We start from the raw sequence: 22,933 nt of genomic DNA, 5'->3' as shown, positions 1-22,933 counted from the left end.
CCCATTTATTTATTTATTTATTTATTTATTTATTTATTTATTTAAAATGTTTATTTAGGGGCACCTGGGTGGCTCAGCCAGTTGAGCGTCTGACTTTTGCTCAGGTCATGATCTCGCGGTTTGTTGAGTACGAGCCCCGCATCGAGCTCAGTGTTGACAGCTCAGAGCCTGGAGCCGGTTTCGGATTCTGTATCTCCCTCTCTGTCTGCCCCTCCTCTGCTCTCTCTCTTGCTCTCTCTCTCTCTCTCTCTCTCTCTCTCAAAAATAAATAAACATTAAAAAAAAATAGAAAAAAATGTTTACTTATTTTGAGAGAGGGAGGGAGGGAGGAAGAGAACCCCAAGAAGGTGCTGCATTGTCAGTGCAGAACCCAACACAGGGTTCCTCGTCACGAACCGTGAGATCATGACCTGAGACGACATCAAGAGTTGAATGCCCAACCGACTGAGCCACCCAGGCACCTTGACTGTTTTCTCTTTTAAATTCTGATCTCCCTCAGACAGCTTTCAGTTATTCCACAGCAGTGGGTAAAAATATCAATCTTCATCTTTCTTGAAAGAAAACTGTAAGAAAAGGAAGGGCGAGGGCACTTTTCAGTGTTGGTCACCAGTATCCTTGTTTGAGGGCCTCACAAGTGAAGTGGAGTGAGAGCCTTTGTGGTGCTGTCTTCATGAGCCATCAACTCTCAGCAGGTAGACTGAGATTAAACACGTTAAAACTAGGAATTTTTTTCCCTTTAGTGTAACAACTGAGTTTATAATACATGCTAGCTTTATCACCTACCGTTGAGATTCTCACATTTACTCGCCCTCAGTGTACTTGAACGTGAAGCCTTCCCATCACTTGGCATGAAGGCTTTGCAATGAGTGCTTTGAATGAAACCACTACCATTGTTTCCAACTAGGAGGGGCCTGTGGGTAGATGTGAGTTACTAGGCAGAAAAGAAGGTGGCAGTGGAGCCTGGAAAATCTTCCATTTGATTCTCCCACTCATAGACACTTAACTGTGAGGGGCTGGGATGTGGGTAACACTGTTTCTCAATAGTACTCACGCAGAGGCCTTGAGAAGTACTGGCGTATAGCATCATTTATTCTTTTGTACTAAGCCTATGGATTTTGGCTAAAATGGTGGAATAGTTATTCACTTTTCTGGAAAATGGGAATTATTCTGTAGTGAAGTAGGCTATTTACATTTCAGTGCTGCTCTTCTCAGAGCTTTCTTTCTTTCAATAAGCATTTCAGAAGGGAAAAAATACACATATACATAAACACATACAAAGGAAAAAAAGTTTCAAGTACTTAAGAAAATAACCCCTGGGAATGCAAGCCGGTGCAGCCACTCTGGAAAACAGTATTGGAGGTTCCTCAAAAAACTAAAAATAGAACTACCCTACCACCCAGCAATTGCACTACTAGGCGTTTATCCAAGGGATACAGGTGTGCTGTTTCGAAGGGACACATGCACTCCCATGTTTAGAGCAGCACTATCAACAATAGCCAAAGTATGGAAAGAGCCCAAATGTCCATCGATGGATGGATGGATAAAGAAGATGCGGTGTGTGTGTGTACACACACACACACACACATACACACACACAAATGGAGTATTATTGAGCAATCAAAAAGAATGAAATCTTGCCATTTGCAACTACGTGGATGGAACTGGAGGGTGTTAATTAAGCTAAGCGAAATTAGTCAGAGAAAGACAAAAATCATATGACTTCACTCATATGAGGACTTTCAGAGACAAAACAGATGAACATACGGGAAGAGAAACAAAAATAATATAAAAACAGGGAGAGGGACAAAAACATAAGAGACTGTTAAATATGGAGAACAAACAGAGGGTTACTGGAGGGGTTGTGGGAGGGGGGATGGGCTAAATGGGTAAGGGGCACTTAAGCATCTACTCCTGAAATCATTGTTGCACTGTATGCTAACTAATTTGGATGTAAATTAAAAAAAAAATTAAATTAAAAAAATAACCCCTTGCTGTTTTATGCAACAACACTTTATTAAGCTGCTTAGAAAGAAGATGAACAAACGTATTACATCCTTATAAGGACCATTTTCTCACTGTCTTTATACAATCTCAGATAATGATCAGCTGATCTACTTTCCAAACAATAATGCCAGTTTTTACAGGGCTTGAGAAGCTGTTTGGATTTTTTTTTTAAGTTTATTTATTTATTTTTGAGAGAGAAAGAGAATCCCAGTCAGGCTCCATGCTGTTAGTGCAGATTCCAATGCAGAGATCCATCTCATGAACGGTGAGATCATGACCTGAGCCAAAATCAAGTGTTGGACACTTAACCAACTGAGCACCCAGGCACCCCATGTTTGGATTTTTTTTAGTAGTTTGGAATTCTTGTAGAATATTTATTAAAAACATGACAACTTAAACTTTTTTTTTTTTTTTTTTTTTTTTTAATAGCTAAGAATGCCTCTCAGGAAACCATGTTAAGGGATCTTCAAGAAAAAATCAATCAGCAAGAGAATTCCTTGACTTTAGAGAAACTGAAGCTTGCCTTGGCTGATCTGGAAAAGCAACGAGATTGTTCTCAAGACCTTTTGAAGAAAAGGGAGCATCACATTGAACAACTGAATGATAAGTTAAGCAAAATGGAGAAAGAGTCTGAAGCTTTACTGATTGCTTTGGAGTTAAAAAAGAAAGAATATGAAGAATTGAAAGAAGAGGGAACTCTGTTTGCTCGTTGGAAAAGTGAAAAAGAACAGCTTCTAAGTCAGCTGGAGTCAGAGAAGGGAAGCTTGCAGAGTAAACTTCATCACTTGGAAACTTGTCTCAAGACACAACAAATAAAAAGCCACGAATACAATGAGAAAGTAAGAACACTGGAGATGGAAAGCGAAAATCTGAATGTTGAGATCAGAAACCTTCACAATGTGATAGACAGCAAGACTGTGGAGGTGGAGACACATAAACAAGCTTACGTAGAACTACAACAGAAAGCCGAGCTCTCGGACCAGAAACATAAGAAGGAAGTAGAAAACATGTGCTTGAAAATATCTCAGCTTACCAGGCAAGTTGAAGATCTAGAGCACAAACTTCAGTTAGTGTCGAGTGAAGTAACAGACAGAGACCAGCGTTACCAGGACTTGCGTGCTGAATATGAGAGCCTCCGGGATCTGCTAAAATCCAAAGATGCTTCTCTGGTGACCAGTGAAGCTCACCAAGGAAATCTTTTGGCCTTTGAACAGCAGTCTGCAATGAATAATTCCTTTGCAAATATTCTTGGAGAACAAAGAAGCACACCTTCAGGAAGGAGCAAATGCCAGTTAGAAGCAGACCATAGCCCCAAAAGTTCAGCCAGCTTACAAAATCGAGTCATTTCTCTTGAGTTTTCATTAGAGTCTCAAAAGCAGATGAACTCAGATCTGCAAAAGCAGTGTGAAGAGTTGGTGCAAATCAGAGGAGAAATAGAAGACAATCTCATCAAAGCAGAGCAGATGCATCAAAGTTTTGTGGCTGAAACAAGTCAACGCATTAGTAAGTTACAAGAAGATACTTCTGTTCATCAGAACGTATTTGCTGAAACTTTAGTTGCCCTGGAGAACAAGGAAAGAGAGTTCCAACTTTTGAATGAAAAATTAGAAACTGAGCAAGCAGAGATTCAAGAATTAAAAAAGAGCAACCATTTACTTCAAGAATCTCTAAAGGAGCTACAGCTTTTGTCTGAAAGCCTGAGCTCAGAGAAGAAGGAAATGAGTGCTGCCATTTCTCTAAACAGAAAAGAAATTGAAGAGCTGACCCAAGAGAATGAGACCCTCAAGGAAATTAATGCAACCTTAAGTCAAGAGAAGATTAACTTACTCCAAAAAAGTGAGAGTTTTTTAAACTGTATAGACGAAAGAGACAAGAGCATTTCAGAGTTATCCAATCAGTACCAGCAAGAAAGACTTATTTTACTACAAAGATGTGAAGAAACAGGACGTGCACTTGAGGATCTTAGTGAAAAATATAAAGCAGCTCAAGAAAAGAACTCTGAGTTAGAATGCTTGCTAAGTGAATGCACCAGGGCTTGTGAAAATAGAGAACATGAACTGGAGCACCTAAAGGAAGCATTTGCAAGGGAACACCAAGCATTTGTAACAAAATTAGCGTTAGCCGAAGAAAGAAACCAGAATCTAATACTAGAGTTGGGGGCAGTGCAGCAAGATCTGAGATCGGAGATTGCGGATATCCAAAACAATTCCAAGAGCGAGGCGGATGGTTTAAAGCAAGAAATCATGACCTTAAAGGAAGAACAGAGTAAGATGCAAAAGGAACTTAATGCCTTATTACAAGAGAAAGAGCACCTGCTGACGTTAACGGAGATGAAACAAGAGCATCAGATTCTAGAATCAGAACCAATTAGCGACTCTATGAAAGGAGAGAGTGACATAAATGAATGCCATGTTCAGCTTCCGATGGATCTCCAACTTGAAGATCCCCCTCTAGACTGTTATAATGCACAGTTGGTACAGTCAGGAGCTAAGATGAGAAGGAGGGAATTCAAACTTCAGGAAAGTGAGAAGGAGAACGAATGCCTACAGACAATTAGAGTAGAATTAGACACGGGAAATGTGCAACGAGACACTCAGTCCCAAGAACTTAGTGGCCCCGAAGACTGCGCCGTAGACACAGAAGGAAAGTACGTTTCTGGGCTTCATGAGTTTTCAAGTCAGAATGACAATGCGCATCTGCAGTGCTCTCTACAAACAGCAATGAGCAAGCTGAGTGAGCTAGAGAAAATGTGCGAAACACTGCAGGTCGAAAAGCTTGAGCTAATATCTGAGCTGAACGACTCAAGATCAGAATGTATCACAGCAGCTAGTAAAATGGCAGAAGAGGTGGAGAAACTAGTAAATGAAGTTAAAATACTAAATGATGAACGCGGTCTTCTCCAAGGCGAGTTAGTGAAAGAAACGGCAGAAGGTGAACTTGGTGAACAACAAAATGAGCAGAAATGTGCGCCCTTAAATCCTTTGAATGACAGTAATTGCTATGAGCACTTGATGCTCTCAAACAAAGAAGTTCAAATGCACTTTGCTGAATTACAAGAGAAACTCTCATCTTTACAAAGCGAACACAAAATTTTACACGATCAGCACTGTCAAATGAGCTCTAAGATGTCAGACCTACAGTCTTATGTGGACACGTTAAAGGCTGAAAATTCGGTCTTGTCCACAAGTCTGAGAAACTTCCAAGGTGACTTGGTAAAGGAAGAGATGCCAGGACCCCAGGAAGGGCATTTTCTGTCATTGTCTTTCTCTCATATGACTGACAGCCCTGGTCTTACAAGTTTGGGAGAATCCTCTTTTTGCAAAGATCTTTTAGACCAGACAGGGGAAACATCTCTGTTGAATAATTTGGTCGGGAATCTTTCAGCCAACCAGTGTAATGTAGAAGAAGGATCTCGCTGCAGTCTGGAGGAGGAGAATCTGACCAAGAAAGAGATTCTGTCCACCCCCGTGAAGAGTGTCGAAGAACTTGAGATCCTCTGTCAGATGTACCTGCAATCCCTCAAAAAGCTAGAGGACAAAATTGAAAGTCAGGAGATTATGAAAAATAAGGAAATTGAAGAGCTCGAGCAGTTACTAAGTTCTGAAAGGAAAGAGCTCGACTGTCTTAAGAAGCAGTATTTGTCAGAAAATGAACAGTGGCAACAGAAGCTGACAAGTGTGACCGTGGAGATGGAGTCCAAGTTGGCAGCAGAAAAGAAACAGACCGAACACCTGTCACTTGAGCTCGAAGTCGCCCGGCTTCAGCTACAAGGTCTGGACTTAAGTTCTCGGTCCTTGCTCTGCACCGACATAGAAGATGTAAGTACATGGGATTTACATGCCCTTTCTTTAGCTACATGCCCAGTAGGCACTCAGTAAATGTTTGTGGAATTGAAATCTACACTAAATTGAACTTAAAATATTTTTAGAGCTCCAGGGTATAAAAACAAAATATACCAAAGTTTGTTTTTGTTTTTAAAAACATTTTTTAATGTTTACTAATTTTTGAGACAGAGACAGACAGAGCATGAGTGAGGGAGGGGCAGACAGAGAGAGAGAGAGAGAGAGAGAGAGAGAGAGAGAGAGAGAATCTGAAGCAGGCTTCAGGTTCTGAGCTGTCAGCACAGAGCCTGACGCGGGGCTCAAACTCACCGTGAGATCGTGACCTGACCAGATGCTCAACTGACTGAGCCACCCGAGAGCTTCTTGTATTTGTTCTTTAAACAAAGCACAACTTTAGGAAAATGAGTAAACCTGATTGTGGGGCAATGGCGGTGGTGGGGGGGAAGATGTAAATTTCTGTAGTGATTCTACTTAAACACATATATGGGAAATTAATAAAGTTGTTTTTAGAAGTCTTCTGGAGAAAATTAATATTATAGAGCCAGAAAGTCATCTTCAGAACTCGTATGTGTTTTCACTCTTTGTGAGTAATAAACCACACTTAAATTAGAGCTAATGGATGACAATATGATAGGAATTTTATAGTTTCTTACCCTTTTCAGACTATTTTAATGTTACAGAGTTAAAGTCATAAAACTACACTTGATCTTAGCCAAAAGGCCGAGAAGCGATTAAAGTCATAAAACTAAATGCAGGAGTTTGTTACACATTACTGAATAATTTTCTTAACAATTTTCTCTGATGCAAATCTATGATTTGTTATCAGTCATTTAAAGAGCCATCTCTTTCGTTTTGGAATATGAAATCATTTAGTCATAGCTTCGTCCTTTCTAGTCTACCAGCTAGCCTAGTAATGCTGTACGGTTGACAAGGCTCACCTGATTCCCTCGGCAGGGTAGGGAGGGCAGGTGGTGTGGTGGCCACCATAGTGGTCATAGCAGCAGATCCCCGTTTTACAGATGAGAAGATGGTGAAGTCCAGACATGTGATTTATCCAAGAATATAGATAGTGAGCGCTGGCTCTGTGGTTACGTCCTTGGGATGGGGGGGAGCTGTTCATGAAACCTCTCAGTGAAGGGTGTCGTAAATGCTGAAGATGGAAGCTGAACATTTTATGAGGAATTTGTTAGCTCGCTGGTAATCACAAAAATAAATTTTATATTTAGGCTACCAAGAATATTTCTAGCAAGAAAAAAATTATGAAATTTAATTATGTTGCAATTTAGACCAAATAACTGATCTGAAGGGCTTATCTTCATGATAAATACCTTACCCAGTGCCTTGCCTGTGGCTAAACTTACCAAATGTTAAATTGCATTGGATACTTGGATGGAGAGAGGAGGATGGGATGGGAAATATGCCATTTGAAGAAATGTGTGTAGCAGAGGCTAGACGCCAGTTTCTATAATAATTAAGCCTCCTTATTCTATATTCCTCCTGAAAAATAAAATGAATTCTCATTGTATATTACAGCTACAGGCTGTCCGGGGTGGAAATGACAGCTGTGACATTAAAGAGTCGGAAGAATGTACTTTGGAAACTAAAGAGAGCACACCAAAGCTTGACACTCACAAGATGTGTGAGACCGGTGTTCAGCAGGACCTCAATCTAGAGATGGAGAAAATAGCCGAGACAGGTGCAGCCCAATTCACAGGAGAATGGTCTAGGGAACAGTCTACAGAAACCAGTTACGAGACCCCAGTAGAAGACAAAACCCCGGGCTGTTCAGAACGCATTTCTCAATTGTCATTTTCTGACCCTAATGCTCTAGTACCGATGGATTTTCTGGAGAATCAGGTCTCCATTCAGAATCTCCAGCTGCAGGTTAGAGAGACATCAAATGAGAATTTGAGGTTACTTCACATCGTAGAGCAACGTGACAAAAAAGTTGAAAGTTTACTAAATGAAATAAAAGAGTTAGACTTAAAACTCGATTTACAGGAAGCACAACTAACCACCAAGACGGAAGCATGTATAGAATTAGAGAAAATAGTTGAGGAACTTAAGAAAGAAAAATCAAATTTAAGTGAAAGACTGGGATCCTTTTCTTGTGACAACCAGGAGTTACACCAGAGAGCAGAGAGTTTGGAAGTCCTCAGTTCTAATTTAGAAGTAGGCACAGATAAATGTTCACATGAAGTTATTGAAGATAATGTAGCCAAGGTGAACAACTGGCGAGAGCGATTTCTTGATGTGGAAAATGAGCTAAAGAGGATCGAATCTGAGAAAGGTAGCATCGAGCATCACGCCCTCTCTGTGGAAGCTGCCTTAGAGACAGTTCAAACAGAGAAGCTATATTTAGAACAAGACAGTGAAAATAAGCAGAAAGTTATAGCCCGTCTTGAAGAAGAACTCTCTGTGGTCACCAGTGAGAGAAACCAGCTTCGTGGAGAATTGGATACTTTGTCAAAAGAAAATAAAGAGTTGGATCTGATGTCTGAAAAGATGAAGCAGAAAATACAAGAACTCGAATCTCATCAAGGTGAATGTCTACAGCCCCCTGACATGGCTGGAGCTGAGGTGAAGGATCAAACACACGTCCTTCAGACGTTGCCCTCCAACGTAAGTGAACTGTTGGAAGAGAACGCTCGTCTCCAGGAGCAGCTGCAGAGTTTGGAAAAGGACTCACAGGCCCTATCTTTGGTAAAAGGTGAGCTGGAAATCCAAATCGAACAACTGAATGAAGAGAAAGAATCACTTGTGAGGGAATCCGAAAGCCTGCAGACCAGACTGAATGAATCGGAACACGAAAAGCTGGCCGTCGCCAAGTCCTTGGAGAATGCGCTGATAGAGAAGGGTGAGGTTGCGGTGAGGCTGAGCTCAACGCAGGAGGAAGTGCACCAGCTAAGAAAAGGCATCGAGAAACTGAGGGTTCGCATTGAAGCTGATGAAAAGAAGCAGCTTCACGTCCTGGAGAAACTGAGAGCGAGCGAGCGTAAGACCGATTCACTTCAGGATAAAGTCGAGAACCTCGAAAGAGAACTGCAGATGTCAGAGGAAAACCAAGAGCTGGTGATTCTTGATGCTGAGAATTCCAAAGCAGAGGTGGAGACCCTAAAGGCACAAATGGAATTGATGGCCAAAAGCCTGAAAGATTTAGAATTAGACCTTGTCACAGTAAGGTTCGAGAAAGAAAATCTGATGAAACAACTACAAGAAGAACAGGGTCAGTTATCTGAATTAGACGCATTACTCTCTTCTTGCAAAGGTCTGTTGGAAGAAAAGGAGAAAGAAAAAATAGAGGTGAAAGAAGAATCCACAGCTGCAATGGAGATGCTCCAAACACAACTGAAAGAGCTAAATGAGGAAGTCACAGTCTTGTGTAATGACCAAGAAATCCAGAAGGTCAAAGAACAGAGTCTGGACTCGGCGCAAGAGATCCATCGGCTAAGAAACAGCATTGAAAAGCTGAAAGTCCGCCTCGAAGCCGATAAAAAGGAGCAGCTCCAGGTCTTAGGAAAACTGAAGGAAAGTGCACATCACACCGACCTGCTTAAGAGTAGAGTGGAGAGCCTTGAAAGAGAACTAGAGGCATCAGGGCAAGACCAAGAGCGTGTGATTCTGGAGGCTGAGAATTCCAAAGCAGAGGTAGGGACCCTAAAAGCAAAAATAGAGGAGATGGCCCAAAACCTGAGAGATTTGGAATTAGATCTTGTCCATATGAGGTCAGAAAAAGAAAATGTGACCAAGGAATTACAGAAAGAGCAAGGACGGGTATCTGAATTAGAAATACTCAATTCTTCATTTGAAAATCTGTTGCAAGAAAAAGAGCAAGAAAAAGTACAGATGAGAGAAGACTCTAAGATTGTCGTGGAGACGCTTCAAACACAGTTAAAAGAGCTAACTGAGAAAGTGGCAGCTTTGTGTTGTGACCAAGACACCTGGAAGGCCCAAGAACAGAATCTGAGCCGTCAAATAGATGCTCTTGAACACGAGAAGGCTCAGTTGCTACAAGGCCTTGACGAGGTCAAGAGCAGTTACGTTAGTTTGCAGTCTTCCGCCAATGGCCTCATTCAACAGGTAGAAGATGGCAAACGGAAGCTAGAGAAGAAGGATGAAGAAATCAGCAACCTGAAAAATCAGATTCAGGACCGAGAGCAGCTCATCTCTGAACTCTCCCAGGTGGAAGGAGAACAGCAGCTTTGGAAGAAGCAAAAAGGAGAACTGGAAGATGTGATGGTAGACTTGGAGCAGAAGGTCCAGATGCTGCAATCCAAAAATGATACTTTGCAGGACACCCTGGAAACACTGCAGCATTCTTACAAGGCTCTGGAGAAAGAGCTCGAGCTGACAAAAATGGAAAACGTGTCCTTTGTTGAAAAAGTAAGTGGCTTAATCTGTCTACGTTTGAATATGTAGCTATGAGGGAGGGAAGCCGCTGTGTGGATCATGTTTCCTCCTGGACATGTTCACAGTATTGGACCAGACTCTGCAAGGGTTTTTATGTTTGCGGGGCCTTGAACTTTGGGGACACTCAATTGGCTCCAGCTGTAGTCACTCTTTGCTTTGGCACACATTTACATGGGGCGTGTCTGTGGATTAGCCCAGCTTTTCCGTGTGGCAGCTGGACATGGGAGAAGCTTGGGGTTAGGCCTAGTTCTGGTTCTAATCATAGTTCACTTTCTTAGAGTAAGTACATCAGAGTACTAGTTTCCCAGTACCCAGCTGGGAGCTACTACCAAGGAGACTATAACCGATACTAGTTAGGCCCCTGCTCTGCCTTTTTGCCTTTATGAGAAGGTACTATCCAAGGTACTGATAGAGGGGTGCCTGGGTGGCTCAGTCAGTTAAGCGTCTGCCTTCGGTTCAGGTCATGATCTCTTGGCTCATGAGTCTGAGTTCCACGTCAGGTTCTGTGCTGACAGCTCAGAGCCTGGAGCCTGCTTCGGATTCTGTGTGTCCCTCTTTCTCTGCCCCTCTCCTACTCATTGCTCGGTCTCTCTCTGTCAAGAATAAATAAACATTTAAAAAAATTTTTAAAAAAAGGTACTGATAGAATTGTAATAAACAGAACCCTCATGCCTCCCAGGGTAGGTCTGGGGGATTTTATGCTTTCAGCCTTCTTATATCTTCTCTTTGTGCAGCCTACTGTTCTGTTAGCTGATGGCTAAGGGGCAAGTGTGCCATCAGGGGCCTCAATTATTAATGAAAAATTAAGGTTTTGCCCTCTAGGCTTACGTACTGATCTAGGAAAGTGGTTGCTTCAAATTCAATTTTTATTGGACAACTATTAAAAGCAAAGAGGAGTGTCCAGCAAATGGGATCAATCATGACTCTGTAATATTTTTCAGGAATTTTAAGTTTTGATACAACTTGCAAGAGATGGCAGTTATGATAGAGCTAACTTGGCAAATTCTGCCAGTCCGTTTCAACGCTGAGGGGCAAGTGCAAATGATGGGGCTTTAACTGGTTTTAACTAATCATAGGCATGTTTCTTGAAGATTAGTATGGCATCGGAGGATCAGTGGAGATCCCAGAACTGATAAAAACATAAGACGCTACCTCATACAGTGGTCTCTAATGTTGACGTTTCATACAAATGAATACCCTTACGAGGGATTGTGAGACTTAGTGATGTTATCTTTCCTTGTCGTTGCTCTCCTTATTGCTGTCTTTTTATTAAACCTTGGCCGAGAAAAGGTAAGCTTGCCAGTAGGTTTTAAGGATGGTGGTTGAGTGGATTAGTAAAGGGAGGATTAGCCAGGTTCCATTTTGTTATTGAAGGTGAAAGGGAATGTTCTGATGTGTTGGATCAGAATGATTAATTTGAGCAAAACCGACGACCCAAAGCAGATCCTAACGAAAGATGAAATTTCAGGTAAACACAATGACCGGGAAGGAAACTGAGCTGCAGAGGGAAATGCACGAGATGGCCCAGAAAACAGCAGAGTTGAAAGAAGAGTTTATTGGGGAGAAAAATAGGCTGACTGGAGAGTTAACTGTAATGTCAGAAGAAATAAAGAGCAGCCAGGTAAGTTTCTCTGTGACAGGACGCTCTGATCATTCGGTGTGCGCAGTCTCCTTGTTTGTTTTTGTAAGACCTGCAACGTACCCAGCTCTTTTAGCTTTAAAAAAAATCCAGGCCGGCACTGATGTCCTGATCAGTCTTGAAGTCTGTCATCTTCACCCTCCAGCCCTGTCAGGAGCCCAGAACGAGCCCTGGGAGGCCTCGGAACGCATGAAAATGCCCATCACGGAGCCCAAATATTTTTTCATAGAAGGCGACCCTTGTAACTACATTAACTCACATCAGAAATAGATTTCATGCAGCTTTCAGCAGGTTTATCTGCTTTTCCAGCCTGCCTCGGATTAGGAGCCAGAATGTTGCTAGAGACAGATGCACTGATCTGCTAAGAACTAAAAAGTAACGGAAAGTCACAGTGAAATGTAAAGCTGGAGCAGTCTTGGGATGTTATTTTAGGGGAGGGTTAATGTGACAGATTTATAGCATCTGGGTCGCCATTCCCCACTGCTGTTTCCGTGGCAGACATTGCTGATTCGGTGCCCTCCATTTCTCCTGAATCTCTTAACGCTGAGTCCTAGGTCGCAGCCACCGTGCACACAGCGCCAGCAGATGCAGTGTGACACCTGCCTGCCAAACCTAGTTAAACGGTAAACACTCGTATATCCGTGTCGTCCTCGTGCATATTCATCCCCAGATAGTACTTAGAAAAGGGGAACAAAACAAAGTTACGATCATGACCCCGAACAATTAGAAAAGGTTGAAGGGATGTTTGTGATAGTCTGTATACAGAGTTGGAGAAATCCGTACTTTATTTTTTTTTTTATTTTTTATTAAAAAAAATTTTTTTTTCCAACGTTTATTTATTTTTGGGACAGAGAGAGACAGAGCATGAACGGGGGAGGGGCAGAGAGAGAGGGAGACACAGAATCGGAAACAGGCTCCAGGATCCGAGCCATCAGCCCAGAGCCTGACGCGGGGCTCGAACTCCCGGACCACGAGATCGTGACCTGGCTGAAGCTGGACGCTTAACTGACTGCACCACCCAGGCGCCCCGAGAAATCCGTACTTTAAATATGACATTTAATCTAATGCAAATCGAAAAGTTTTGGCATTTAATCTCAGGAGTTGACTCATGGAACTTTCTGGCAGTGCTGCGTGGAAGGAGTTTGTACGAATGCTATTTGAGTGCTGCACCTGCTGGAATTTCTTTGGTACTGAAGCAGCTTGGGAGTATCCCAACTATAGTGTTATTTGAACCTAGTTTATAGGCTCTACTAAAAGGAAAAGCTAGGTGTTTAGCCTCAAGTCCGTACCTATGAATGTGTCCGTTTACAGTGGCTTTATGCATTCTGTAGTTAATAAGTGCTCCTAAAGTCAGAGGGTTGCATGTTGAATATAACGGCTGTGGTTCCTGCACTCACAGAGCTTACAGTCTAGACACACAATAAATCACTAAATAGGAGATGTATAAGGCAATCGTAATCTGTCAAGTGCTATAAAGGAATCAGACAAGATTCTTGACTGAAGAATAGTTGGGAAGTGGGGTGTGTGGGGCTAGAGATCAACCTAATTTAGGTAGGGAGGTCAGAGAACGTCACCTGCATGATGAGGAGTCAGCTGTGAGAGGAACAGCACAGAGGAAGGAACCTTCTAGGTCTAGTGAGCAGTGTGGCTACATTCTGAGATTAGAAAAAGCTTCGTATTTTTTAGAAATTGAAAGGAAGCCATTATGAAATAGAAAATGATATGAAAAAAGACCAGAGAGAAATCCCAATACATGAGGCTGGAGTTTAAAGGGAAGATGTAGGGTGGATACATTAATTTGGCTAGTTCAGAATATAGGTAGTATTGCCAAATTATGGGAATTGTAGAAAATACAGTTGGAGAAGAGAAGGCAGTTTGGGGCCGAGCCCAGAGACCTGGCCTCTCAAGGTAAGATGGAGGAGGAGGGGCCAGCAAAGAGATGAGGAGCCATGATGAGGCCAGGGGAGTATCTGTCCTGCCAGTGAGGAGTGGATGCTGTCTCGGGAGCATCACTGCCCAGAGCATGCTGCCCAGAGGTCAGATGAGGTGAAGAGTGCTCCTTGGATCTGCAACATGGAGGTTGTCAAGGCCATGAAAAGCGATTTGAAGAGGAGGTGGGATAAGCCCACCAACGAGGGCTTGAGGAGTAAATGGAGATGAAGAAATGGGCACGGCATGTGTAGAAACACATGTGCAAACAGTCATTTGGGATCAGGCATGGAGAACACAGGTTCCTTCAGTGCTGGAGTTTTGCGTGTCATACGGTGAAGGGACAGAGGGGCAAAGATAGGGAGGGCATCTGGAAGGAAGCTGAAAGAACATGGAATTGAAGCTGGTCAAGGAGGAACATGTAAGTTGGGGGGGTGGGCTCGAGTGTCAAGGTGGGAATGGTAGGGTTCTGGGGATGAGGTCAACGGCTTATTGCAATGGAAGCACTTAAGTAAGTGAGCCTGGAAACCTGGGAGGGTACCGACCGGGGTGCTTGAGCTAAAGTTGAGTTCTCAGGGATTCTGTATTCCCTGTGGATGTGACCCTGCACGTGGTTGGTCTGGAGCAGAAGAAACTGTCATTGCAAGTAAAGTCACAATTTAAAGTGAATAGGTCATGAAGGGTTGTGGCACTATTCTATAAAGATTTTGTCTGAGCTGTAAACTTTTTTTTTTTTTTTTTTTTTTAATTTTAGTACTCAGTATTTCCTAAAGATCTATATAAGATCCATATCCAGGTTCCTAATTGCTCTCCCATGATTTTATTACTTTTCTCATTAGGGTCAATTGAGGGAGCTCATGTTAGAAAACAGTGAATTGAAGAAGAATTTGGATTGCGCACATAAGGACCAGATGGAAAAAGAGGAGAAAACGAGAGAAGAAATAGCTGAGTATCAGCTACAGCTTCAGGAAGCTGAAAAGAAACACCAGGCTTTGCTTCTGGATACAAACAAACAGGTAAAAACGTGGGGTTTGTTTCCTGGAGGAGCTGGGGAGTGGTGCGTTGGCCATAGTAATGAGGCATGTTTTGCAAGAAGGTCCATTGATGTGCATTATTATGCAAGACAATCTTATGAAAGGTCCCCATCATATTACCTTCACTGTCTTCTCCAGATACCGTCCAGATCTTATTTTACGATGTGAGTTTTTAAAATCTGTTTCTGTCTTAGAATAGAATAATAGGAGAATCCCAAGGACTATTTGAAATGGCCCTTGCGACAGCAATTTTCTTTTTCGTTTGTTTTCCTTATAATTTTTTTAAGCTGAGCCTCCTGGCTAAGGTGACGTTTTTCTGCCCTAGTATGAGATGGAAATCCAGACTTACCGAGAGAAGCTGACTTCCAGTGAAGAATGTCTGTGCTCGCAGAAGGCAGAGATGGAACTCTTGAAGTCCAGTAAAGAAGAACTCAATAATTCTTTGAAAGCTGCTACTCAGATGTTAGAAGAATTGAAGAAAACCAAGGTATGTTAATTTCTCATTACTTCATAACTTAGAAGATACATGAGGATAATGGTTGTTTTCATTGCATGGAATTAATGCTTTTCATCCTGTTATCAAAATGTTTTTGGGGCCCCTGAGTGGCTCAGTCCGGGGCACCTGGGTGGCTCAGTCGGTTAAGCTTCCGACTTCGGCTCAGGTCACGATCTCGCGGTCCGTGAGTTCGAGCCCCGCGTTGGGCTCTGTGCTGACTGCTCAGAGCCTGGAGCCTGTTTCAGATTCTGTGTCTCCCTCTCTCTCTGCCCCACCCCCGTTCATGCTCTGTCTCTCTCTGTCTCAAAAATAAGTAAACGTTAAAAAAAAAATATTGTTTTTAAAAAATTTTTTTGTAGTCAAAAATAAAAGCATCATTTTTCTGCTGAGTTTTTTTTTTTTTTTTAAAGTTTACTTATTTTGAGAGAGAAAGTACAAGTGGGGGAGGGACCGAGGGAGAGGGAGAGAGAGAATCCCAAGTAGGCTCCGTGCTATCAGCGCAGAGCCTGATGCAGGGCTTGAACCCACGAACTGTGAACACCTGAGCCAACCTCAAGAGTCGGATGCTTAACTGATTGAGCCACCCAGTCTCCCTGCTGAGTTATTTTTAAAAGGCAGTGGATGGTCTGCAGTCTCACAGCTTGGATATACTTTATACATCGCTCAGTGAATCCTCCCAAACTAGAGGATGGTAAAGACTTTCTCAAGATGGATATGAAGGTCAAGGTGATAGCCGATTGGGACAGGCCTCTCCAGCTATAGATAATAATCTGGTGGGTAATTCCGAAGTCTTGCTTCACTGGTCTCCAAGTTTACTGCCATCACCAGCCCACTTTTCCCGTGCCTCATGCAGAGATCAAGGTGTGCCAGAGCACTTGGCCATACACACATATGTGTCCTTTCTCCTCTTTATCTCCACGAAAGGTTCCTTTACCAAAGAAAGAGGTGAACCAGTAGTCTTGGGATTGTTCAATTATAGGTGGTGCTATAGTAATCCTACTTGGAAAGAGAGGCTGTTTGATTCCTACAGATATTTTTCATAAGATGAATACCATCCAGGATGTATAATAATGAACTTGGAAGATAAATATCTACAAAGGTCTTTACTTAAAGGTGGTTTAAATTGTAAAAATTATGATACTGTATATTGAATATAGTCAAACAGAAAAGTAGGTGTAAACTTAACATTTGTTGCTCTTAAACAGTTCTCAAGGTGAAGGAAATACTGACAAAATACAAACTATTAACAGTCACAATAACATTAACGGTCAATCGTGTTCTGCTACTACAAAATGAGACACATTTAGTAATAGAGCTTCAGATTTACTTTTTAAAAATTTTTTTTTTCAACGTTTATTTATTTTTGGGACAGAGAGAGACAGAGCACGAACAGGGGTGGGGCAGAGAGAGAGGGAGACACAGAATCGGAAACAGGCCCCAGGCTCTGAGCCATCAGCCCAGAGCCTGACGCGGGGCTCGAACTCCCTGACCGCGAGATCGTGACCTGGCTGAAGTTGGACGCTTAACCGACTGTGCCACCCAGGCGCCCCCAGATTTACTTTTTATTTATTCACTTCCTTTTTTATTTTTATTTATTTATTTATTTATTTAATATGAAATTTATTGTCAAATTGGTTTCCATACAACACCCAATGCTCATCCCAACAGGTGCCTCAATGCCCATCACCCACTCTCCCCTCCCTCCCACCCCCATCAACCTTCAGTTTATTCTCAGTTTTTAAGAGTCTCTTATGGTTTGGCTCTCTCTCTCTCTAATGTTTTTTTTCCTTCCCCTCCCCCATGGTCTTCTGTTAAGTTTCTCAGGATCCACATAAGAGTTTCACTTCCTTTTTTTAAAAAAATGGAGGTAAAATCAATATATGATGAGTTATTAGTTTCAGGTGTGCTTTCTAAAGCTTGTCTAATCTTTGACCGTTCTGTGGAGAATGTCTCTGCATACACATCATGTACAAAATGACTTCTTGTTAGTTGAGCCTATTCAGATGCATATAATTTTAATGAGGTACCAGTTAATGAGCACTGTTGAATTGGAATTAAATGGATCTGTAATCCAGTGATGGTTGGAATCAGAAATAGACAATTCTGGAAGTGCGGATTTACTGCAACACTGCTAATACATTATTTCAAGATGAAATAATATACCAAGAATGAAATCTACATGCAACATGAAATTGATGCTCAGGTTTTTTTTTTTTTTTTAAATAGTTTGGTCTGCCTTTGTATGATCAGATCTCTTATTGGAAACTCTTGGAGCTAGTTTGTTTTAGAAGTCTTACATTTTTTAGATATTACATAATACAGTGCATGTTATGGAGTATCCCAGCAGGGTCTGGGATAATCTATCATAATCAGATTCATATTTCTGCAACAAGATGCATGACTATTCTCACAAGGTGGGATAAATAAAGACTATATATAAGTACCTCTGTATCTTAAAATTTTCCTCTAAATCATTGTCAGAGCTTTTTTTTTTTTTTTTTTGAATTTGCAGATGTGGTTAAGGAACAGTGTGAACTACACTCCTGAGAAATGTGTGAGGCCATCAGTCTCTTACCATCCTATTCGCTTTCTGTTCAAGCAACCGTAGAACTTAAATTTGTATTATGAGCCATAATATTCTTTGGCTTTCACTTGGCGTCACCAAAACAAATGCCATCTTGGGTATTGAAATTGTCAACAGCACGGGCTACAGATGGAAACACAAGTCTATCCTCAAGAATTTTTGACCCACCAAACATATGTCCATTATCTCCCACCCTAACCCCCCAGGTGCGATTCCCATTGGACAAACCCTGTCGTGGGCTCCTTCCTCGGGCACTGTCTTAGGAACCAAGATTTATGCTTGCTGATACTCAGAAAGTGACAAAACCACAGTGTCTACTGGGGAGACCTAGGAAACCGAGTAGGGAAGATGAATTGTTTTATGCATCTTTAGATGTTTTATTTTGAACATCATAATACTTAAATTTATAATATATGGTTCTTAATGATGTCTCATGATTATTTTCCCATATGCTCATACGAAGAAATTCAAAGTTTTAAATTCAAGGTGTTGTTTTGTAGGCGGACAGTGTAAAATATACAGATCAGTTGAAGAAGGAAAATGAACGTTCGCAGGGGAAAATAAAGTTGTTGATCAAATCCTGCAAACAGCTGGAAGAGGAAAAGGAGATGTTACAGAAAGAGCTGTCTCACCTTGAAGGCACACAAGAGAAACAGAAAACAGGTAGGTGTTAACTAGGCACATCCATCAGCCAAAACTCTTCCACTCGTGAAGTCACACACATGTGGTGTGTCGGCATACAAGCGTTTTCAGTGCTCTGTCCTGCACCGCGTGCTGATTCTCAGCAGTTGCCATTTTCCAGTTTCTGAATTTTGTGCTTGGCTTGGGGTCATAGGGTTAATAGGATTCCGAACGAAGTCTGCATATTGAAATGGAATCATTGCATGTTCTGTTATATAAAACACAAAAAAACTGGCAGCACTTTTTGCTAATGAGCTATTGCAAAAAGAGTTTTTCACGTGCATGTCCATTTATGTAGTTGCTACGTCAGAGGCAGATTGACATTCTGAGCTGGCATTGGTGATTTAGCAACAGCTGATTCTGGTTGTCCTTGGCCCATCCTCGTGGGTCAACTAAATGGAAGGCTTAGGGGCTGTATGTTTGGGTGTGGAGGTAAAATAAAGAAATGGCAACTGTCCTTGTGACTTTTCTGAACTCCTGTCTTCAGAGCAGAATGCTCTTACTGTGTGGAAAGATGATGGCAAGGATAGTATAAGGTGAGGGGCCCTTCTGGACCATAGCTGCACAGGGTGGGTGGGTGACCTTCCCTGCTGAGAAGAGTACTTGGAGTATATTGTAGATCCAGAGAGTTTTTCCAGTGGATTCAGTGCTAACCATGGCAGCTACAAATTGACCAAGATTCCCACCTCTGAAGCACTTGTCCATCAGAACCTCCACTTGCCCATCAGAACCAAGCACTGGTCCATCAGAACCTCCACTGCTTTAAAAAAAAAAAAAAAAAAAAGCTGTTTTGGACTTGTCACTGACCCGCTTCTGGTTCCCAAAGCCATTACAACAGACTTCATATTCTTTACCAATTTTTATTGTTTGTTCACTTATGATGGAAAGAATGGGCAGGTGAAAATCGGGGATATGCTAGATTAACTCATCTGATCTCATATGAACTACAAGATGGGTTGGCTGGAATACGCATTTGAGATTTTGATAGATTTTATTTAAGGTATCCTAAGGAATGTCTTATAATCTACTAGACTTGTACCTTGGTATGATCCCTCCCAACAAGAGTTGTTTGACCTACGAGAACATATAGAGATGTCTTCCCCCACCTTGTCTAAAAGAAAACCAAATAACAACTCTGAGGTTGTTGGCTTTACGATGCCCAGTGTTAACTAGAGAAGTGTCACGTGATGTACAGTGTGTCCCTTTACTTCGGACAGGTGCTGTTGTGGATTCTAATGTAGAGGAATTAATGGCTGAGATAAAAGAATTGAAAGAAACTCTTGAAGAGAAAAGCCAGGAGGCCGATGAATACTTGGACAAGTATTGTTCCCTGCTCATAAGCCATGAGAAGTTAGAGAAAGCCAAAGAGATGTTGGAGACACAAGTTGCTCGTCTGTGTTCACAGTCTAAACTTAATCTCCAGAGTTCTCCTTTGCTAAATGCAGTTGTTCCAGAATCCTCTCCAGCCCCTTCTGCTACTGAAAAGAAGTTATCATCCAGCCAGAATAAAGCCCCAGGCAAAAGGCAAAGGTCCATTGGGATTCCAGAAGATGGAGGGGGCGCAGCGCCTTCTACCCCAGAGACGTTTTCTAAAAAGAGTAGGAAAGCCAGCAAAAGTGGTATTCACCCCTCCGAGGATGCCAAACACACTGAGTTTGAGCCAGAGGGACTTCCAGAAGTTGTAAAGAAAGGTATGCGTCATTTAAAAGCAAAATTATTTGTGTTCTTTTGAAATTCCAAATAAAAATTCACATACGAAAAGACAGAAGAAGCATTTATGTTTTAGTTTGTTGCATGACAATACTAATTGACCTTCAGAAGCAATAGTCCACCTTTAAATTGCTAAGGTATGTTTTGTTTTGTTTTGTTTTGTTTGTTTGTTCGTTTTCCTGCATGAGGAAAGGACTAAGATCTAATTACTCATGTTACAGTACAAAATGTGCTAATAGATTTGAAGAATGACTATTCAAAGCTTGTTCGGGATTTGATATTCCTGGGCTGAAAATTCCCCAAATCAAGGGCACTCTTCAAGCTTTTTTTTTTTCCCCTGTTAGTCCTCGTCTCATCCAGGTAGGAGGTGAACTGGGGGATGTGCCTCTTGGCTGGAGCTGCTCAGCACTTGTTTTTTTTTTGTTTGTTTGTTTAAACTCAGTGATCTTCAGAGTGTGGGCCAGGGACTGGGGCCAGTCTAGGAACTGTGTGTTACTGGTCCATGACAAAAAAAAGTAATGTTCAGAAATCAATAGTAAGAGTTTAAAAATGTTCATAACAATTTGACATTGTTGCCACATGCAGGCATGTCGTGAATGTGAGTTCTCCCCTTGGCTCATTCTTACTTTGGTTATACAGGAGTATCATTCCACAGCAAGTTGGAAATTATCCCCATGCCTTTCCCTCAAAAAATTATCAACACTAATTCTTTGCCCTAGATGATTTGAGGGACACCGTTCTGAGTAACTCTGGCTCTCAGGAAATCTGGCCCCCAAATAATTCGTTGTATCTTCCTCATTCCTGTTTTTTATTTGTAGTGAAAGGGTTAAAAACAAAAGCAAATAGTTGCTTTAGTCAGCCATTAATGCCGCTCTGGAGGGTGTGCGCCATGCCCATTGGGACTGAGTTTCTCTTCCTCACCTCAGGTCACGTCCATTGCCACTATGGAGGGAGACAATGTGAGCAGACTGTGAAATCACTCTTTTACCGAGTCGGGTGTCTCCTCCCACCCAGTCTCTACATGGGAGTGGGCACCTGTGGAGCAGTGGCTTTTACCATTTGACCTTCTCTTGTTTTAAGCAAGAGTCGGCCTTTTTTTTTCCTTTCCTTTTCTCTCCATTTTACCCCCCTTTTTGTCTCCAATCCAAATGTTATGGGAAGGCTTGCTCGTGTGTTCTTCGGATCTTAGCGGAATGTGAGTTAAGACATCCACATTAGAAGAAGAAGAGGAAGCAGGAAATACATTTTTTGTTTAATGTTATTTCCCCTTCTTTTTCCATTGTGTTTTCCTGTGTGTCTGGGAAGAGAACACCTGCCCACTACTTATTTGATTTGGGGGTTCCCAGGGCAGCTGTGAAGTTAATCCATTGTCCATTGTGGCTAGCAGAAAGTGTTTTTGGAGTTACTCTTATGTTTGTTGAAACTTTACTTGATACATATCGTTTCCCTTGTAGATAGAATTGGACCTAGCAGTGTTGACAGTCAGCATTTTTTGCCCGTAGGGTTCGCTGATATCCCAACAGGAAAGACAAGCCCGTATGTCCTTCGGAGAACAACCATGCCAACTCGGACCAGCCCCCGCCTCGCTGCCCAGAAGTTAACACCATCCCCACTAAGCCTCAACAAAGAAAATCATACCGAGACCTCCAAACCAACAGCTGGTGGCAGCAGATCACAAAAGGTAAACTCCGGCGAACACGTCTCCACCCTTCCAAATCCAGGAAGTTACGGTGTTTTCTGGGCAAGGGTCTGACACAGCGCCCCCTGACCCAGGAGCTCTTTAAAGCCTGGCCTTCTTTCTCCACGTGCTAGAAGTAAGCCAGGCCTGAAGACGGTAGGGAGCGGACCAGGGGATAAACATTACATTATCCTGCGGCTGCAGTCTCATCCTTGATCCGACAGGCCCCTTACAGTTTGACGGAAAGTGTTAAATAATGAGAAATTGTCAATCAGAACTCAAAGGATTTGTAAGCAAGGTTCGAGCTGTACGTTAAAGGAATTGAAAGGTAGTCTTTGTTTCGACCACAGGCATTGGTCATTGCTTATTTCACACTTTTCCCTCTAATCCATTGCCCCATGCCCCGGCTGCCAATTCGTTTTTATTTTTCTTCTTTCTTTTTTACTCCTTTACTTTACAGAAAGCAAATATTTCAGTAGACATCTAAAGAAAGGGTCTCTGTTGACACATCTGTCTATTTTGATTGTTGAGGGTGGGACGACGATTTTAGTGACCTCTGTGCACCTGGCAAACGGCCCAGTAAATGTCATTTAAAGCATCGAGAATATTCACTTTGCAGATCTTTGTTCCATTATTCTATAAGGAATACTAGCACTTATGTACGCAAAGTATATGCATTTTATTGCACTCATAGTAAGTGGTATGATAGAAGAAAGAAGAAAGTAAGGTTCACAAAGATCTAACCTGCCCAGAGTTAATGCTTACTGTCTCTCACCTCCACAGTCTTGCTCTTTTCCCCAGCGTTACTCAAACAAGAGGTCACAGGAACATTGCTGGAATAGTTCTAAGAATTCTAAAATTTTGTGATTTTACTTGCTTGCTTGTTAGAGTTTGAGTAACTATGCAGTGTGATTACCTTGACCCAG

General features: G+C 42.0%; 1 protein-coding gene and 1 pseudogene across 1 annotated transcript in view; one reads left to right on the top strand and one right to left on the bottom strand.

Annotated features, from left to right (window-relative positions):
• Positions 1-22,933, top strand: part of CENPF (centromere protein F) — a 62,034-nt gene that overhangs the window by 33,699 nt on the left and 5,402 nt on the right. The window contains exons 12-19 of the mRNA XM_047840892.1: positions 2,434-5,822; positions 7,380-10,229; positions 11,725-11,877; positions 14,664-14,840; positions 15,184-15,345; positions 18,439-18,601; positions 19,837-20,310; positions 21,832-22,010. Of these exons, the coding sequence (XP_047696848.1) occupies positions 2,434-5,822; positions 7,380-10,229; positions 11,725-11,877; positions 14,664-14,840; positions 15,184-15,345; positions 18,439-18,601; positions 19,837-20,310; positions 21,832-22,010 (7,547 nt within the window). The remainder of the gene's footprint in view (positions 1-2,433; positions 5,823-7,379; positions 10,230-11,724; positions 11,878-14,663; positions 14,841-15,183; positions 15,346-18,438; positions 18,602-19,836; positions 20,311-21,831; positions 22,011-22,933) is intronic.
• LOC125155907 (uncharacterized) lies at positions 6,413-6,578 on the bottom strand (annotated as a pseudogene).

The sequence above is a fragment of the Prionailurus viverrinus genome, chromosome F1 (genome assembly GCF_022837055.1).
Source record: "Prionailurus viverrinus isolate Anna chromosome F1, UM_Priviv_1.0, whole genome shotgun sequence".
NCBI lineage: Eukaryota > Metazoa > Chordata > Mammalia > Carnivora > Felidae > Prionailurus > Prionailurus viverrinus.
The sequence above is the reverse complement of the archived record's forward strand: the minus strand, read 5'-3'. Positions and strand labels throughout refer to the sequence as shown.